The sequence below is a fragment of the Aegilops tauschii genome, chromosome 2 (assembly GCF_002575655.3).
Source record: "Aegilops tauschii subsp. strangulata cultivar AL8/78 chromosome 2, Aet v6.0, whole genome shotgun sequence".
NCBI lineage: Eukaryota > Viridiplantae > Streptophyta > Magnoliopsida > Poales > Poaceae > Aegilops > Aegilops tauschii.
The window spans coordinates 652329943-652347460 of NC_053036.3; the positions used below are offsets into that span (position 1 = coordinate 652329943).

At 45.6% G+C, this 17518-nt stretch overlaps 3 protein-coding genes across 3 annotated transcripts; 2 read left to right on the forward strand and 1 right to left on the reverse strand.

Annotated features, from left to right (window-relative positions):
- The first annotated feature begins 641 nt into the window (after nucleotides 1–641).
- LOC109750581 (receptor kinase-like protein Xa21) lies at nucleotides 642–4769 on the forward strand. Its single transcript, XM_020309542.4, has 3 exons — nucleotides 642–3514; nucleotides 3677–3999; nucleotides 4395–4769. Exons 1-3 carry the CDS (start codon nucleotides 685–687, stop codon nucleotides 4557–4559), a joined length of 3318 nt encoding a protein of 1105 aa, XP_020165131.3. The 5' UTR covers nucleotides 642–684; the 3' UTR covers nucleotides 4560–4769.
- Nucleotides 4553–7295, reverse strand: LOC109750555 (tubulin-folding cofactor B). The gene is made up of 8 exons (XM_020309516.4): nucleotides 6988–7295; nucleotides 6731–6882; nucleotides 6520–6638; nucleotides 6251–6312; nucleotides 6114–6152; nucleotides 5132–5265; nucleotides 4927–4996; nucleotides 4553–4803 (listed from the first exon to the last, which is right to left on the reverse strand). Exons 1-8 carry the CDS (start codon nucleotides 7084–7086, stop codon nucleotides 4753–4755), a joined length of 726 nt encoding a protein of 241 aa, XP_020165105.1. The 5' UTR covers nucleotides 7087–7295; the 3' UTR covers nucleotides 4553–4752.
- LOC109750556 (uncharacterized) lies at nucleotides 7231–10105 on the forward strand. Its single transcript, XM_020309517.4, has 10 exons — nucleotides 7231–7899; nucleotides 7991–8088; nucleotides 8171–8216; nucleotides 8366–8448; nucleotides 8673–8734; nucleotides 8922–8983; nucleotides 9207–9266; nucleotides 9380–9412; nucleotides 9536–9601; nucleotides 9733–10105. Exons 1-10 carry the CDS (start codon nucleotides 7339–7341, stop codon nucleotides 9787–9789), a joined length of 1128 nt encoding a protein of 375 aa, XP_020165106.1. The 5' UTR covers nucleotides 7231–7338; the 3' UTR covers nucleotides 9790–10105.
- Nucleotides 10106–17518: the final 7413 nt, after the last annotated feature.

Below are 17518 nucleotides of genomic sequence, written 5' to 3' on the forward strand. Positions count from 1 at the left end.
ATTGCCGTTCCCTGTAACATCATTGGAATATTTCAAGGTTTGAAATAACATGCCAGATCTTTAACTAGCATGGCATCAGGATATCGCACTAGTCAATATCACAAATCATTTTCTCCCATCCTGACAAGAGATATTTATCACTACAAAGAAAAGTAAAAGTTTGTTTTACTTAGCACGCGCCCTTTTTAGAAGTTAATTAGAAGAGAGAATTTATGTATGAACATCTCTCGTAAAAATTATTAGGTCCATATTCAAATATGAAATCATGATCAGCCTTTTGGAAGGTAAATACCTCCGGCCATCTATTAATAGTAGAAACTGGGTGCACCCAATGGAAAAATACAGCATGCGCCCAGTTCTGCAACAACACCTTTCGTGGCGGAACTGGAGCCGTATCAGTTTTCAGTATCTGGTGACCTTTCATCCATCTGATCACTCCATATGAACATAAACATCCATGGGACCCCGTTTTTCTCCGAAATAATTATTGCCATTGCGCTGTAACATCATCGGGACACTTCAGTTTGTGGAATTGTATGCGGTATCTTTAACCACATGTCGCGCAAGACGAAACACTGGTCATTGTCACGCTTGTTTTCTTGAAGGTGACATAATTAATCACAAAAACTCGAAACCCATAGGACCACCTCCAGCTTATTTAACAACTTGGACATACACAAACAGATGGGCAAGAACCAAGAAAACAATAATCACCTCCACCTAGCTCCTTGCTCAACCATGAGCACCAAAAGGACATGGAAGCAGCTCCTCATGCTCCATCTTCTCACTCATATCCTATTCCTTTTCGTCGCATCCAGCTCTCAAACTACCAACAATGAAACTGCCAGCAGCGGCGATCTTTCGGTCCTGCTGTCGATCAAATCCTTCATCACCAGTGACCCTACGGGGGCACTGTCCTCTTGGTCATGGGACCGTCCCGGTGCTGGTGCTGGCGCTGGCAATGGTACCAGCAGCACGAACACGAAGGTGCCTGGTTTCTGCAAATGGATGGGCGTGTCCTGCAGCGACCACCAGCACCCCGACCGTGTCACTGCCATACGCCTGCATGGCTTCGGCCTGGTCGGCACCATCTGCCCGCAGCTCGGTAACCTGACCCGTCTCCGTGTACTCAGCCTTTCAACAAACAGCCTGGGAGGTGAGATCCCAGGCAGCATCGGCCGCTGTGCATCACTTGGCGTCGTGGACCTGATGGAGAACCACCTCTCTGGTTCCATGCCTTCTTCTCTGGGTCTCCTTTCAAAGCTCACATTTCTCAACCTTACCCATAACAATCTGACTGGTGATATTCCCATGTCGTTCTCCAACCTCACGTCCCTCACAAGCCTTGACATGAAGATCAACTACTTCCATGGCCAAATCCCAAGATGGCTGGGCAACCTGACTTCATTGACACACTTAGGATTAACCCAGAACGGCTTCACTGGCCATATCCCTCCAGATCTTGGTAAGATGTCTAATCTTGATACATTTGATGTCATGGATAACAAACTTGAAGGCCCTTTTCCTCCATCCATGTTCAATATTTCTTCCATCACAAACATAAACGTCGGCTTCAACCAGCTAACAGGATCTCTGCCGCTTGATATTGGCTTTAAGCTTCCCAAGCTAAGTGTTTTGGCCACACATGTGAACCAATTCCAAGGACCAATACCAGCCTCCTTGTCAAATGCATCCGCACTTAAATGTTTGCTTCTTAGTGGAAACTTGTATCATGGTCCGATTCCACGGGACATTGGCATCCATGGTCGTTTGATGGTATTTTTGGTAGGGGACAATTTGCTTCAAACCACAGAGCCTAAGGATTGGGATTTCCTCACATCCTTAACCAACTGTAGTAACTTGGAGTTGCTAAGCCTTGACGAAAACAATCTTGAAGGGGTTATGCCAGTTACTATTGCCAACCTATCTGCAGAGCTCAAATGGATTGAACTAGGTAAGAACAACATAACTGGGACCATACCTGCAGGTTTAAGCAAGTTTCAAAACCTTGAAATCCTCTCCCTGCAGCAGTGCCTCTTCACAGGCACCTTGCCTCTGGATATTGGCCAAATTCCTAGCCTTCAGTATCTTGACCTATCCCATAGCAGATTTCATGGGCAGATTCCACAATCATTAGGCAATATCACGCAATTGAGCAACCTCTTTCTATCTAATAACTTTCTGGATGGCAGCATCCCAGCAAGCCTTGGTAATCTCACAGTGCTTACATCTCTGGATCTTTCTGGTAACTCCTTGAGGGGGGAAATCCCAGCGGAGGTACTTAGCATCCCCTCCCTGACCAAACTTCTCAACCTCTCCAACAATGCTCTGATTGGCTCCATCCCAACTCGGATAGGACGATTGAGCACCCTCGGCAAAATCGACCTATCCATGAACAAGCTATCTGGTGAAATCCCGGAAGCTCTCAGCAGTTGCGTCCAACTGAATTGCCTATACTTGCAAGGAAATCTTTTGCAAGGGCAAATCCCAAAAGGTTTGTCTTCTTTGAGGGGCCTTGAAAAGTTGGATCTTTCTAGAAACAACTTAGGAGGGGCCATACCTGAGTTCCTCGAGAACTTCAACCTTCTAACGTATCTAAACCTCTCTTTCAACAACCTATCTGGTCCCGTGCCAAATGCAGGGATTTTCCGCAACGCCACTGTATTGTTGCTCCGTGGCAATAGCATGCTATGCGGAGGTCCCTCGTCCTTGCAACTCCCTCCATGCCCAGATATTGGTTCCAACCATGCTTCGCAGAAGCATCGTCTTTGGGTCATACTCATTTGCATGGTTGGAACTTTGATCTTCATGTGCTCCCTAACTGCATGCTACTTGATGAAGACGAGAATCAAACCAAATAGTGTCGATCAAGAAACCGGATTTCACAATGAGAAGCATGAGAGGATATCCTATGCGGAGATAGATGAAGCAACAGAGTCCTTCTCACCAGCAAATTTGATTGGTTCCGGCAGCTTTGGCGATGTGTACATTGGAACTCTGAATCTTGATGAGAGTTTATACACCGTAGCAATCAAAGTTCTCAATCTTGCCAAACGAGGAGCTAACAGAAGCTTCTTGAGGGAGTGTGAAGCCCTGAGGAAGATCCGACACCGGAAACTTGTCAAGGTGATTACTGTGTGCAGCAGTTTGGACCGTAATGGCGATGAGTTCAAGGCACTTGTCCTAGAATTTATCTGCAATGGGAACTTAGATGAGTGGCTGCATCCAAACACAGAGAACAGCATGACCTTTAGAAGGCTAAGTCTGATGGAAAGGTTGTGCATTGCTCTTGATGTTGCAGAGGCACTGGAATATCTTCACCACCAAATCGAGCCACCCATAGTTCACTGCGATATCAAACCATCCAACATCCTTCTAGATGATGACATTGTTGCGCATGTTGCTGACTTTGGTCTAGCAAAGATAATGCATACTGAAGCATGCAAGGAAAGTGGCGGTGCGACTGAAAGCAGCACACTTGTGATTAAAGGCACAATTGGATACGTCGCACCAGGTCAGCAATGATTCTTTTAATTAAAATTACTGCATTGTTCAGTATACATTTTATGTCGCTAATTAATGTTCACTTGCCATTCAAACTGAAGAGTGAAACACACTGAATTTATGTGTACTCATTACGTAGTCAATGAACCCTTGGTTTATATGTTTGTTTCAGAATATGGCTCAGGATCTGAAGCCTCCACAGCTGGTGATGTATATAGCTACGGGGTATTGCTATTGGAAATGTTTACTGGAAGAAGGCCAACTGACTGTTTCAGAGATGGCGCGACAAGTCTTGTCAACTATGTCAAGATGGCCTATCCTGATACTCTACTGGAAGTATTAGATGCTAGTGCAACCTACAGCGGGAACCCGCAACGTATCATAGACATATTCTTACATCCTATGTTTAAGATTGGCCTAGCTTGCTGTGAGGATTCCCCAAGGCACAGAATGAAGATGAACGATGTAGTCAAGGAGCTGAATGCCATAAAGAAGGTGTGCGCCGCTCATATGCATGTTCATGCATTTCGAGCAACCGCTTGATCTGGATGAGCAATGGAGTGCTACGATCATATCTACAGCTCTGTTGTTGCCACCCCGTGGCGATGTGGTTACAAGCATGTCCTAGTATGTTTGGTGACCATTCCTGTTTTCTGTTTTAAGAATATGCAAGAGAATATGGCATTGTATTAGAAGCATAAGTAGTTTACTCTGCAATCCTCGTAGAAAATAAGTTTGGCTGCAATTTTTCATGGCATCAAGACTGTATCAAGTGGCTCCTACTCCTAGCAGATTTTCAGTTCTCCTTGCTGTTGTATCATCTTTAGAATTTCTGAATTGCTACATCGGTTCAGCTAGCTAAAGTTCAAGATAATGCTTGTCACAATCAGGTTACTGCTTTGATTCCAGTGGCTAATGAAAAACAGTGCTTCGAGTTTTTGGGTACTTCTGGATATAAACCCAATGGTTATCAAGTTTATATACCCATAACGCCCGCAATCTTGGTCATTGGTTCTTGGGGGTATGAACTTTTTAGTCATCCAGCGACTAGTTGAACCCAAAGTAATCTCCATAAAAATATGGATTCTAGATCCCCTCCCTTTGCTGATACAACATGCATAACAAATACTAGCCAGTACATGCATGTTCAATCATCTCACTAGGTACAGATGAGCGACTCCATAACAAATGAATTTGGCACAAGTTGAAGAGACACCAAAACGATCCACACCAAAGATATAAACTTGCCTATATCTCGTCTTCATCATCAAATGGGTCCCTTTCCGGGAAGTTGCCAACCTGCAAACGAAACTGCTCAATAACACTTCCACTCCTGAATTTTTAACCGGATGCATAAAGACCGAATGTTATAAGAAGCGATGAAAAATATACTAGTACTAGGTAAGGTAGGTAGGCATCTACCTTCACTTTCTCTGGCCTAACAATCGCTCCATGCCCTTGAGGGCACTCGAAGAAGCGAACTCCTTTCACCCTGCAGCAAGCACCCAACAAGTCAAACAAAATGAATTGTTTCTCCAAGGCTATGTCGTTACTAGTCGCAAGAAGCCATGGTAACTTGGGCACTGAGTATAAATTTATCACCGCCATAGTTTGAGAATGAACATACATGCCATCGTGCTTTCCAAGTGGCTCATCATATTGCACGCCAACCCAAAATCCACGCCCAAGGGCTTCAGCTCTGCCAACGAATTTCACGGTGCCCCTCTTGGCACCTGGCTCCACTTCACATCTGTCTCCCACCTATGACATAAATGTTAATCTTAAATCATAAAATATTGCATAACAAAACAGGTGCAATTTCCATTTAACGCCACAGAAGAAGAAAGCCTGTGTCAATATTCCAGACCGTTCTTTTCAATAGCAAAGAATCAATCACCACACCAAGGACCAATATTTACTACACACACATGCCTCTGAAAGCAGAGTACCCTGTTGATAAGTGATCAGTTATATTGGCTCAGTTCCGTATTCCTCGTCAACTTGGTCAACTACACACGGTTGGATAGTCATATTTAGCGAGTGAGATTCCTATTATGCTTTACTCAAAATGCTACTCAAACCAGGAAGCTACTAAGCGGTCACAAAAGCCAGTAAACTATACACTGCAGTACTCCCAATAGCTGCTCCAGTTAGCAAAAAACACAAGGGGAAGATGAATACACATATTCCTTCACAGTTAGAAACTTAGAATAATGCACTATATGACTGTAGACAGAAAAACAGAATATCCAGCCAATGGTGGAAGTTTGTCAAGTTCATGTGGGTTTGTCAAGTTGATGTGGCCACGGATTCATACATACTAATTCGGCGTGTTCTATGGGAACAAGTTATTGCTAATTGGGCTGCTATGCCAGATATCAAATATGAAAATGGTAGATCAACCAGTGATGGGGTGCTAAACCATTACTACTACGCAGCAAGCTAGACAATAAAAATTTAACACTTTGCCTTGGAAAAAAACAGTGTATGCAAGGTAGGCAACTGAGATGACCGGGGCTTAAACATGAGCAGATTAGTTGGCAATATTCCATGCCATAGCGTGTGCAAAAACATAATCTAGCATACATGTGTAAAGCAAACGAACTGACCTTGATGTTGGCACACAATTCCTCCATATGATTGTCTGACTGCCAAAGAGGACAAGAAACAGAGTAAACTTGCTTGCATGTGTATGCCTGTTGAAGCCTTGAAAGGAACAAACAAGTCCAGAGCATGAGCAACTTACTTGCTTATCGTCCGATACAGGGTTTTTCGACACCATTTTCTCTTTGAACTTCCGGAAGTTTGCTGCATGATTGCACAGAAGTTAGATGGTATGATCGAGTGCAAATGATAAACTGAACTATATTTTAGACTCCTCTACTAGAGTCATCCAAGCTTTAATTAAGGAATAAGCTGAACTATGTTTCAGACTCTGGGAATTCTACAAGAGGTACACAAGGGGTCCAAATTCATCTTCTTGTAAACTGGAAGCCGAATGCATCCTGAACTTACTGCCGAGCTTGTCATACGCTTCGTCCGATATGGTGTACTTCTCGACGAGCGAGGTGTCCTCCAGCCACCCGCCGGAGGTCACCGACGAGGGGTCGAGGTCGATGATGTGCAGCCGGTACCTTCAGAGCACACCATCATCAGTCCAACAGCAGCAGTAGAAAGATACCAGTAGTTAACAAGAGGAGATGCAGGTGGGGACGGACGGACGGACCCGTCGTAGGGGGAGTAGGCGGCGAGGGGCGCGGCGTCGCGGTCGAGGTCGGCGACCCTGGCGCCGGCCTCGTCGCGGAGCTCCAGCCGCATGGAGCCCACGGCCGTGCCCGTCTTCTTCCACAGCTTCTCCTTGAGCGCCTCCACGGTGGTCTGCGAGCAGAGCAGAGCGGACACACCCACCCCCGCCGCCATTAGAGATGAGATCCAAGCTGGAGGCGAGATCCGAGCGAGAGCAGGTGGGTTGGTGGCGCGTACCTGCTGCGAGACGCGGATGTCGGAGGCGAAGGAGGCGAGGTTGGAGTGCGTGACGCGCAGCGCCACGCTGTCGTCCGCCGGCAGCTGCAGCTTCGACATGTCTCCGGCGGTGACCACGACGACGACGACTCTCTGCTAGTGTTGGCGGCGGCGGTCGTCGGAGCAGGAGCGGGCGCCGCCGACGCCGATCTGCGGGGGTAGTAGGGGCTCTAGGTGGGCTCGTCTGCGGGCCGGGCCGGGCTCAGATGAGATGAGGCCCGTGAGAGTCCACTGGAGCAAATATCTGTCTCCCACTCTGTTATCTCCTCGTCTTCTACCTCCCGACCCGCTAACGGATAGTGAAAGTGAAAGATGGCGGCTTTGGCAATGGCGATGGGGATGGGGATGGCGGTCATCCCCCGGGTGGCCCAGCCGCCGGCTGGCGCGCGGTGCGTCTCCGTCCGCGCGGCTGCGCCTCCGCGGCAGCAGCGCTCGTCCCGGCCGCCACCAAGGAACCGCGGCCCTCCACCGCAGAACCGCCGGCGCGGGCCGCCGCCCAGGCTCCGCGACGACGACGGCGACGACCAGGGTCCGCCCGGTAGGCGTGGCTCTCCTGGCGCGCCCAGCCGCCACCACCAGGGCCGCGGGCCGCCGAGGGGCTCAGCCGGCCGGCCGCCGCCCAGGGGGCAATCCGGCCGCGCGCCGCCGACAGACATGGCCCGCTCGCCCGTCGTCGCTCTGCGGCGGGAGGAGGAGGAGTTCGACGACGAGGCGGGGTACAGGGAATACGACGAGGAGGATGAGGAGGAGGGGGAGGGGAGGTTCGCTGGGGGGACACGGTCCGGCGGCGCCATGCCCAAGCCGCCCGCCGGCTTCGTCCTCGACGACCAGGGCCGGTGCATCGCCGCCGCCTCCAAGCGCATCGTCACCATCGTCAGTTGCTCCACATTCAGCTTTCTCCTAGCTAGCAGTTCATACTTCAAATGCATTATTATCCTAATGTTCATCTTGCAAAATTATGCAGATTGATGACGCGAACAATCGTCCATTGGAGTGCATAATCAGGAGAGTTTTCAGCAGCACCCAGGATCATGAATGCTTGCTTCTCTGCCCGGTCGACATGTAATTTACCACACTCTGCAAATTAGTTGCAAACTTGCAATGTTCATAAGTGATTCCCCTCTTCTTTGATTACTTCTTTCAGGCCTGTGCAGGTGCTCAAGAGCACAAACTTCAGCGGCTGGATCGCTGTATGTCTCCAGTTCCCTACACTTTCATCGACCGAGTGCTCAATTCATTTGTAGTTCAAGCATGATTTCAGTTGATACTAGAAATATCCATTTCTCTCCGTATGGTGTTTAATGAAGTAAACAATGTGTTCTTCTCCATTTGATTGTAGGTTGACGATGACCAGATTAAGCAGATCATTCCATCGGTTGCGTACGCCCTCGCTAGAGTGCATATGCACTTTGTAGAAAGCGGGTAAGGATCACACAGAAACACCATAGAAATGCAAACTTCTAACCTTTATAACTGAACTGAGACAAGGGCATTACAAATGCTTATGTGTACATTTAACCGTGTTCATTGCTTATGTAACACACTGACACTATGATATTTCACCCTCTGGGCTGTGTGCAGAGGCTGGGGAGAGATCTCCATTGTCGAAAAATGATACTGTAATAGTCTCTTGCCCTCTGTTTCAGATTCTGCTACACAGCACGGGGTGGCTTCTGCTTTCCTGAAGATGCCATCCAAGAATTCCACGGTAACCAGAAGCACTAACCTGTCTAGTATTATTGTGTCAGTAATCCCCCCTAAAAATAGGCTCCTGCTTGTAAGAAAAGGTTTCAATGATATCTTTCTTGCTGTGAATTTAAAAGTTTGTGTGTCTCTTATGTGATGTGCTTCTAGTTGTGTAGTTCCCTCTTTGATTTGTCATATTAAAATTGCAGATTCTAGTGGCGGTAGCGGGGAGGCACCTTTTGAAGGTGTAGAGATTTGCAACTTCAACTTGGTGAGTAAATTAGATTCCTTTACTTATCTTCTTATTTTGTGGCTGTAGCCAAATAATCGAATTCCGTCCAAGTAGAGAGATGCGGTGACTGTAATGTATTTGCCTTCTCAGAATAGTTGGACATATTCATGTCTTGCTGCTACTGTAATTATCTTGCAGTGTTTTTTTGGCATGCTTGTGAATATGTTATTGCTGGCACTTAGCGTGGATACTCTGTTTGCAGGACGGTGCACACTATATGATCTATACACCAGTCGATCCGCTTCTATTCGTCGCAGTCAAGGTATATCAGTTGCCCTTTCAGCCTGCTTAGCAACTCTCGGCAGCTAAATGCTTTTATAAACCCCACAATGAAAGATGTTATGCATAATTAATGATTGGCATGTCATTGTGCAGGACAAGGATGGTGTGCTACGCATTGCTGAAGATGTAGGTCCAGTTACCACTATTCTTATACGCTGGAGAGCGTTTTGATGATTGGCAGTGCAACTTAAAAGCACTTTGTGTATGAACAGCAGCTGTACTTACTTATGGTGACCTTGAAACATGCAGGATCTGATGGACGACCCCAGCATCGTGAGCGCCATAGATGAAGAGACGGAGTTCACGGCATTGGTGGTATGTGAGCCGGAGATTGCATTCTTTCTTTCTTTCTTTCTTTCTAGTTGGCTCCTAGCTACTTTTTGCTATTGATGATCATATTTTTGTACTGACTGGTGTTTGATGTTTTGGTTGCTTTGTGTATGCAGGAGGAGGAGGAGGCCCTTCTCGAATCAATACTGCACGGCGACGATGATGTTAGCTGATGCTTACTTGCATGATGAGAACGTGAGGATACGTAGATTGTATGTTTGTGAGAACGATTCTCTTTGGAGAATGTGTTGTTAGATCTCGCGTAGAGAGTACGCATTTTGCAGGTAGGGATGATACACATATCGTTGGTGTTGTTGTATGTGTTTGTAAAGCGAGTGTGGGTTAAGAAGAAGCTGCAGGTCTTCAATTTGGAGGATGTAATGGTAGATAGTTTTGTTTGCTTGTTATGGCAGTGGCCCATGGTGAAACAAAACAGACATCATTTGTCTATGAGTTGGAGACATCGATGAATGAGTGGATTTAGTAGTATTGTTGACTTTTATTACAATCAAATTGAAGTTTAGAGGGATACACAAGTTTTTGGAGTTATTCCAAAATAACTGCATCGTGCAAAGAAAGAGACCACAAATGCATTTTAATAATTTGCAAAACTAATTCCAATGTGTTATTGAACTCAAACTTACTTACTTTTTTACATGTTTGAGATTTCCTACCCATATAAATCTTGAGTATATCAACATCACTTCAAAATATCTCGCTTACTCTGATAAAAAAGTATCTTGCTCAATAAAAAAAGTTCAATAACCACCAACAGTACCGTATTTTAACGTATATAATCATCACTATGTTCATTACAAAAAGCACTCTTGCGATACTCGACACCAAAATTAGGAAATCATTACTATTTTCAAACAAGAGTATATCAACTTCTAAAGATATAGCAATTTTTTCAACAAACTTAATTGAAATCTCAATTTGATCCTTTTAGAGCCATGAAACTATCACATTTTTTTTATGCCAGAAATAACAATATCAAGTTGAAAATTATGTCTATTTGAATACATGTTTTGAGAAAAGACAATTATACTAAGATGATATAGCATGGGTCGTTCACTACTAGGAAAATGCTTATAGATAGAAGTTTACCAGAGGCGTTTGTTTATGACCCCACACTACTAGTAGTTAGTAGTAGCGCTGGTTAGAAAGAGCATTACTGGTATCTGTTAGCAGCAGCGCTTGTTCTTTAGCCCCACACTACTGCTAAGTGTAACACACCACACTCCCTGATCAATAAATATTAGCAGCGCTGGTTGTCCAACCGGCGCTACTGTTAGTTTAGGATCTATAGCGCCTGTTTAGATAAACACGCTACTGCTATTTCCTCTATGTATAACATTTTACCAGTAGCGTGTTTTCCTAGCCCACGCTATAGGTAGTGCAACACTACCCGTAGATATTTTGCAGGCGCCCATAGCAGTAGCACGCATAGGTGACCCGCGCTACTGCTATGGCCACCAGCCACCTACCACCTTTCCCCTTCTTCCTCCACTCTCTTCTTCCTCCCCCTTCCTTTCTCCCCCTTTCCTTGCACCTTGTTTGTTCCTTTCAATGCTCCCCCTCCACCACCCCTCCATTAGAGCCCTCCCTCCCCCTTTTCTTTGCCCTCCACCACCCCCTCTTCTTTGCCCCTCCACCACCCCTCCGTTAGAGCCCTCCCTCCCCCTCTTCTTTGCCCTCCACCCCCCCTCTTCTTTGCCCTCCACCACCACCCCCTCCATTAGTGCCCTCCCCCCTCTTCTTTGCCCTCCACCACCCCCTTCCATTAATGCCTTCCCTCTCCTCTCCCTCTCCTCCCACTCTCTCCCTAGCTCTCTCTCCCTAGCTAGCTAGCTAGTCAGAGCTATATATCTAGAGCTATTAGGTAATTAAGAAGAAAGGTGCTCGATATCCCTCTCGACACATAGGTGAGCAAAAAAAGTATTTGTGTGGATAGGACCGAAACTATATATATGTGGGTGATATGAGAATATACCGAATTGTGTGTGGCATAATTTGAGTTGCCTACATTGTGTATTTGATGAAATAATGCGGGTGGCATGAGTTGCCTATGTTTTGCCGAAATGTCGATTCAATTCCGTTTCGGCGAATTTCGGGCAAACTCAATATGTCCTATATTTAGGGAAGGTCATGCCGAATTTTTGTATGAATTTGATCCATGCACGCATATATACGTGGTTATAATATTTGCTCCGCGCGCAGGTGATCATGAAGGTCAGTGGAAGGATGGTGGAAAGATACTAGCAATCCGCTGTGGACGGCATGTATGAAAAAAGACTAAAGGATGTTGTATGTTGATACGTCTCCAACGTATCTGTAATTTATGAAGTATTCATGTTGTTTTATTATCATTCTTGGATGTTTTACAATCATTTTATAGCAACTTTATATCATTTTTTGGGACTAACGTATTGACCCAGTGCCCAGTGCCAGTTGTTATTTTTTGCTTGTTTTTTACATCGCAGGAAATCAATATCAAACAGAGTCCAAATGCAAAGAAACTCAACGATGATTTTTTATGGACCAGGAGACAACCTTTGGGCCAGAGCAGCACCTGGGGGGTGCCCCGAGGGGGCACAACCCACCAGGGCACGCCAGGCCCACCTGGCGCGCCCAGGTGGGTTGTGCCCACCTCGGTGGCCTCCCGCACCCCTTCTTTGCACTATAAATTCCCAAATATTCCGAAACCCTTCGGGGTTAACCTAGATCTGAAGTTCCGCCGCCGCAAGGTCTCTGTATCCACCGGAAACCAATCTAGCTCCATTCCGGCACCCTGCCGGAGGGGGGAATCATCTTCGGTGGCCATCTTCATCATCCCGGAGGCCACCACGATGAGGAGGGAGTAGTCCAACCTCGGGTCTGAGGGTTTGTACCAGTAGCTATTTGTTTAATCTCTCTCTCTCTCTCTCTCTCGTGATCTATATCATGGGCTTTGTTAATATAGTCGGATCATATGATGTTTCTCCCCTCTATACTTTTGTTGTGATGAATTGAGTCTTTAGCCTTTAAAGTTTTGTCTTGTCGGATTGAATATTCAGAGATGAGAACACATGATGTATGTCTTGCGGTATGAATACTTGAGGTGACAATTGGGGTATCATATTGATTCACTTGATATGTGTCTTGGCATTCAACTCACGGATTCCCGCGGTGATATTGGGGTAATCTTTGCATAGGGGTTGATGCACGTTTTTATTATCTTTTCTCCGATAGAAACTTTGGGGTCTCTTTGTAGTTCCTTGTGATGGATTGAGTATTATGAATATGAATTTTCTTTGGTGTTATTCTAGTACGAACTCTAGGGTAGATCGAACGGAAAAAATAGCTTTGTGTTATTTTAGTACGAACTCTTGATTAGATCGAACGGAAAGTAGCTTTGAGGTGGTCTCTCGTACCCTACAAACAATATCTATCTTTTGTTCTCCGCTAATAGGAACTCGGGAGTGATTCTTTATTGCACTTTTGAGGATAATCATATGATCCAACTATGTTAGCACTCTTGAGAAATTGCACTAGCGAAAGTATGGACCCTAGGCCTTGTTTTCAAGCATTGCAATACCGTTTTTACGCCCGTTTACTATTTGCTACCTTGCTGTTTTTATTTATTCAAATTATAAAAATATATTTCTACCATCAATGTTACACTTTTATCACCATCTCTTCACCGAACTAGTGCACCTATACCATTTGCCATTGTATTGGGTGTGTTGGGGACACAAGAGATTTCTTGTATTTGGTTGCAGGGTCGTTTGAGAGAGACTATCTTCATCCTACACCTCTCACGGATTGATAAACCTTAGGTCATCCACTTGAGGGAAAATTGCTACTGTCCTACAAAACTCTGCGCTTGGAGGTCCAACACGTGTCTACAAGAATAAAGTTGCATAGTAGACATCATATGTCCGTGTCGAAAATGCAAAGGAATAGTCAGGCTCGACCCCTTTGAGGGTGGTACATTCAAGGCGCACCTGCTCATGCATGGTTTCATGGATGGCCATACTCGGTGTATAAGTGAAGAAGATGATGATGATGAGGACGTCGACGGGGCAGGAAATAACGACATGGGGCCACCAGACGAAGAGATGACCAATTATGTGCCCAAAGAGGAAGACAGCCTCAGAAATGTCGACGGCGACGAAGAGGCAGTTCAAGGCGGAGAAGAAGCGGACACGCCGCCGTCTTCGTCGCTACTAAGGTCAGCCATGCGGGACCCGCATGTTCGAGACCTGCTTCGCAAGAAGACGACTAGCGACAGAGCTGCTTCTAGAGAGGAGGCGAAACTGGCGCAACTGGAGGTAGACTCGATGTCTCCTTTGTATGATGGTTGCAATCCCGAGGTGACCCGCTTGAGTTTCACACTAGAACTTCTAAAGACGAAGGCAAAAAACAAATGGACAGATGCAAGCTTGGATGAGCTTCTGAAGTATCTAAAGAAGGTTCTTCCCGCGGGAAGCCTGTGTCCTACTAGTGTCGAGGAGGCAAAGTAAATTGTGTGCCCTCTTGATCTGACACACATTAGATATCACACATGCATCAATGATTGCATCATATATCGGAACGAGCACGTGGAAAAAACCATCTGTCCAAAGTGCAATGCTTCACGATATAAAAAGGCTGGGAAGAAAGCTCCACAGAAAGTTGTATGGTACTTTCCGATCACTCCGCGTCTACAGCGGTATTTCGTAGATCCTAAGGAAGCAAAGCTTATGCGCTGGCACGCGGGGTGAAGCCAGATGACGGAGATGATCCGAAGCTGAGACACCTCGCAAATGCTAGCCAGTGGAGAGCATTAAATGCTGAATTTGATTTTTTCGCAAATGATCCAAGGAACATCATGCTTGGCGCTAGTAGTGATGGCATGAATCCGTTTGGCAACCAGAACACCAATCATAGCACATGGCCCGTGTTTGTATGGATGTACAACCTCCCCCCTGGTTGTGCATGAAGGAAAAATAATACACATGGCTATGCTTATTCAAGGGCCGAGACAACTGGGAAATGATATAAATCTGTATCTCTGGTTACTGAAAGAGGAGCTACAGACCTTATGGACAACGCCGGCCAAGACATGGGATGCAAGCAAAGGAGAGTATTTCTACATGAGAGCCGCGCTGATCACGATGGTGCAGGACTATCTCGGTTACGGCTATCTCTCCGGCCAGGTGTGCCACGGATATTGTGGATGCACGAGGTGCATGGATGATACAACTTCTCAGCAGCTATCAAAAGATGGCGGATCTTCGAAAATCGTGTACATGGGGCATTGAAGATGGCTCGAGAAGGATGACCCGTGGAGAAAGCGTGGAGATCTATTCAATGGTAAGGCTGAGCATCGAAGTCCTCCACGTAAGCGTAGCGGTGCAGAAATATATGAGTTGTTGAAGAACTGGGAAGCGCGCCCCTCGCCGGGAAAGACGAAGAAAAAGGCACCAGAGCCCCTGCTGAAGGTATGGATGACGAGATCTGTTTTCTGGGACTTGGAATACTGACCCAAACTCGACACACCTCATAGCCTTGATCAAATGCATATCACAAAAAATATCCTTGAGAGTTTGCTTGGAACATTGATGAACATGCCGGAGAGGACCAAGGATGGGCCAAAGGCAAGAAAAGACTTGGAATTTTTGAATATCAGGAAAGATCTCCAAATGCCCAGTAAAAAGTCGTCAGAGGAGACCGAGACGGAGACGGAGATGGAAGATAGGGGCAAAAAAGTGAACAAGAAGGAAGAACAATGTTGCCCCCCTCTTGCTTCACCTTAGATACGAAGGAGGTCGCTCAATTGTTCAAGTGCCTTGCTGGAATCAAAGTTAGTTCCGGATACTGTGGGAAGATAAGCAGATATCTGGACACTAAGAAAAAAAAGGTTCAGTGGGATGAAGTCTCATGACTGTCATGTGATGATGACGCAGTTACTCCCGGCTGCACTTAGAGGGATTGTGGACACACATGTGTGTGAGACGCTTACTGACCTATGCCACTTTTTTGATGCTATCTCTCGAAAGTCGATCAATGTGAAGAAACTCCATAGGCTACAGGAAGAGATCGTTGTCATACTGAATGAGTTAGAGATGTACTTCCCGCCCACGTTCTTTGATGTCATGGTGCATCTATGTGTCCACATCATGGACGACATCATCGACCTAGGGCCGATATTCCTGCACAGCATGATGTCGTTCGAGAGGATGAATGGGGTCATCAAAGGATTCATTCGTAACATGTCCCGTCCAGATGGAAGCATAGCCCAGGGATATTTGACCAAAGAGTGCATCTCTTTCTGTGAGAGTTATCTAGTAGGCACCGGAGACCCTGTTGTTGGTTTGCCCGTCAACAAGCACTGTGGAAGGCTCAAAGGCGAAGGTCACACCAACGGTCATAGGGATGTGTCGACAAAATGACCTTGACAGGGAAAACTTAGTAGTGCTACAACACCTAGATGTGCTAGAAGATTTTGTGACACTGCACAAAGAGACCATCGCAAAGAAGTACCGTGACCGTGGGGTGCACAGGACGAACGCTGAAGTTATTAGAGAGCACAACTCCACTTTCTTGCGTTGGTTCAAAGAGCGAGTTCTGGCTAATCCCCCAGAAGAGGGCTGTCCGAACGGAACGCTCATATACGCCTTAGCACATGCCCCGTCGACCAATCTCGCGACTTATCAAGCATAGGATATCAACAGATACACGTTCTACACGGATGAGAAAGATATAAACAGTGATGACGAAAACTCAGGGGTGACGATGGAATCCATGACCGGGAATGTAACTGAAAGATATTATGGAAGGATCGAAGAGATATGGGAGCTTAAATACTCTGGATTGCATAGTGCGACGATGTTCCGTGTCAGATGGGCTAAGAATGTACAAAGAGAAAACCGACATTTCACTACGATGTGTATACCCGACTCCGATAGCGGTACCGTCAACGCCACCGCCAAAAATGAGCCATGGGTACACGCTAAACATGTGACACAATGTTTCTTCATAACCGACCCGATCAATCCCGGCCGTGTTGTCGTGAGGAGAGGCAAAAGGAGCATCGTCGGAATGGATGGAGTCGCCAACGAGGAAGACTACGACCAGTACGGTGATCCGATGAGGGAAGATGATGTTGATGACGATGAAACATACGCCAAAAGAAGAATGAAGACTACATTACCTGTGAAAGATTGTAATCCCTGGAAAAGGAGAAGTCACGACCTTGGGCTCAATTATTCGACAACGAACAAAAGACGGAAGAAGATCAGTCTGAACCGTCGTCGTCGCCCAAGCTGACAAACTAATTCACAATTTTTGTGTGTTCCTATTTTGTATACCGCCGTTAGCGGACAAATGATGTAATATATATTATACTAATTATTATCCGGAGGGTAACAGTGGTATTGCTCCAACGACAGACCAAATTAAACCCTAGCTAGCTAGAGCTATATATACCCCTGCTATACAAACTTGTACAAATGCAAATGAAAGATAAGAAAAAGAAAAGTGCAAATGAAAGAAAAAGAAAAAGAAAAAGAAAAAGAAAGAAAGTTTTGCAAAATCAAATGAAAGAAAAAGAAAAAGGAACTAATAAGTTGTGGAAAATGAAATGAAAGAAAAAAAGAAAAAGGAAGGAAGTTTGTGGAATATGAAATGAAAGAAAAAGAAAAAGAAAAAGAAAAAGGAACTAATAAGTTGTGGAAAATGAAATGAAAGAAAAAAAAGAAAAAGGAAGGAAATTTGTGGAAAATGAAATGAAAGAAAAAAAGAAAAAGGAAGGAAGTTTGTGGAATATGAAATGAAAGAAAAAGAAAAAGAAAAAGAAAAAGAAAAGAAAAAAATAGCAGTAGTGCGGTTTGTGCTGGGCAGCGCTATAGCTAAGTTAGCTATAGCGCGTTTTGCTGA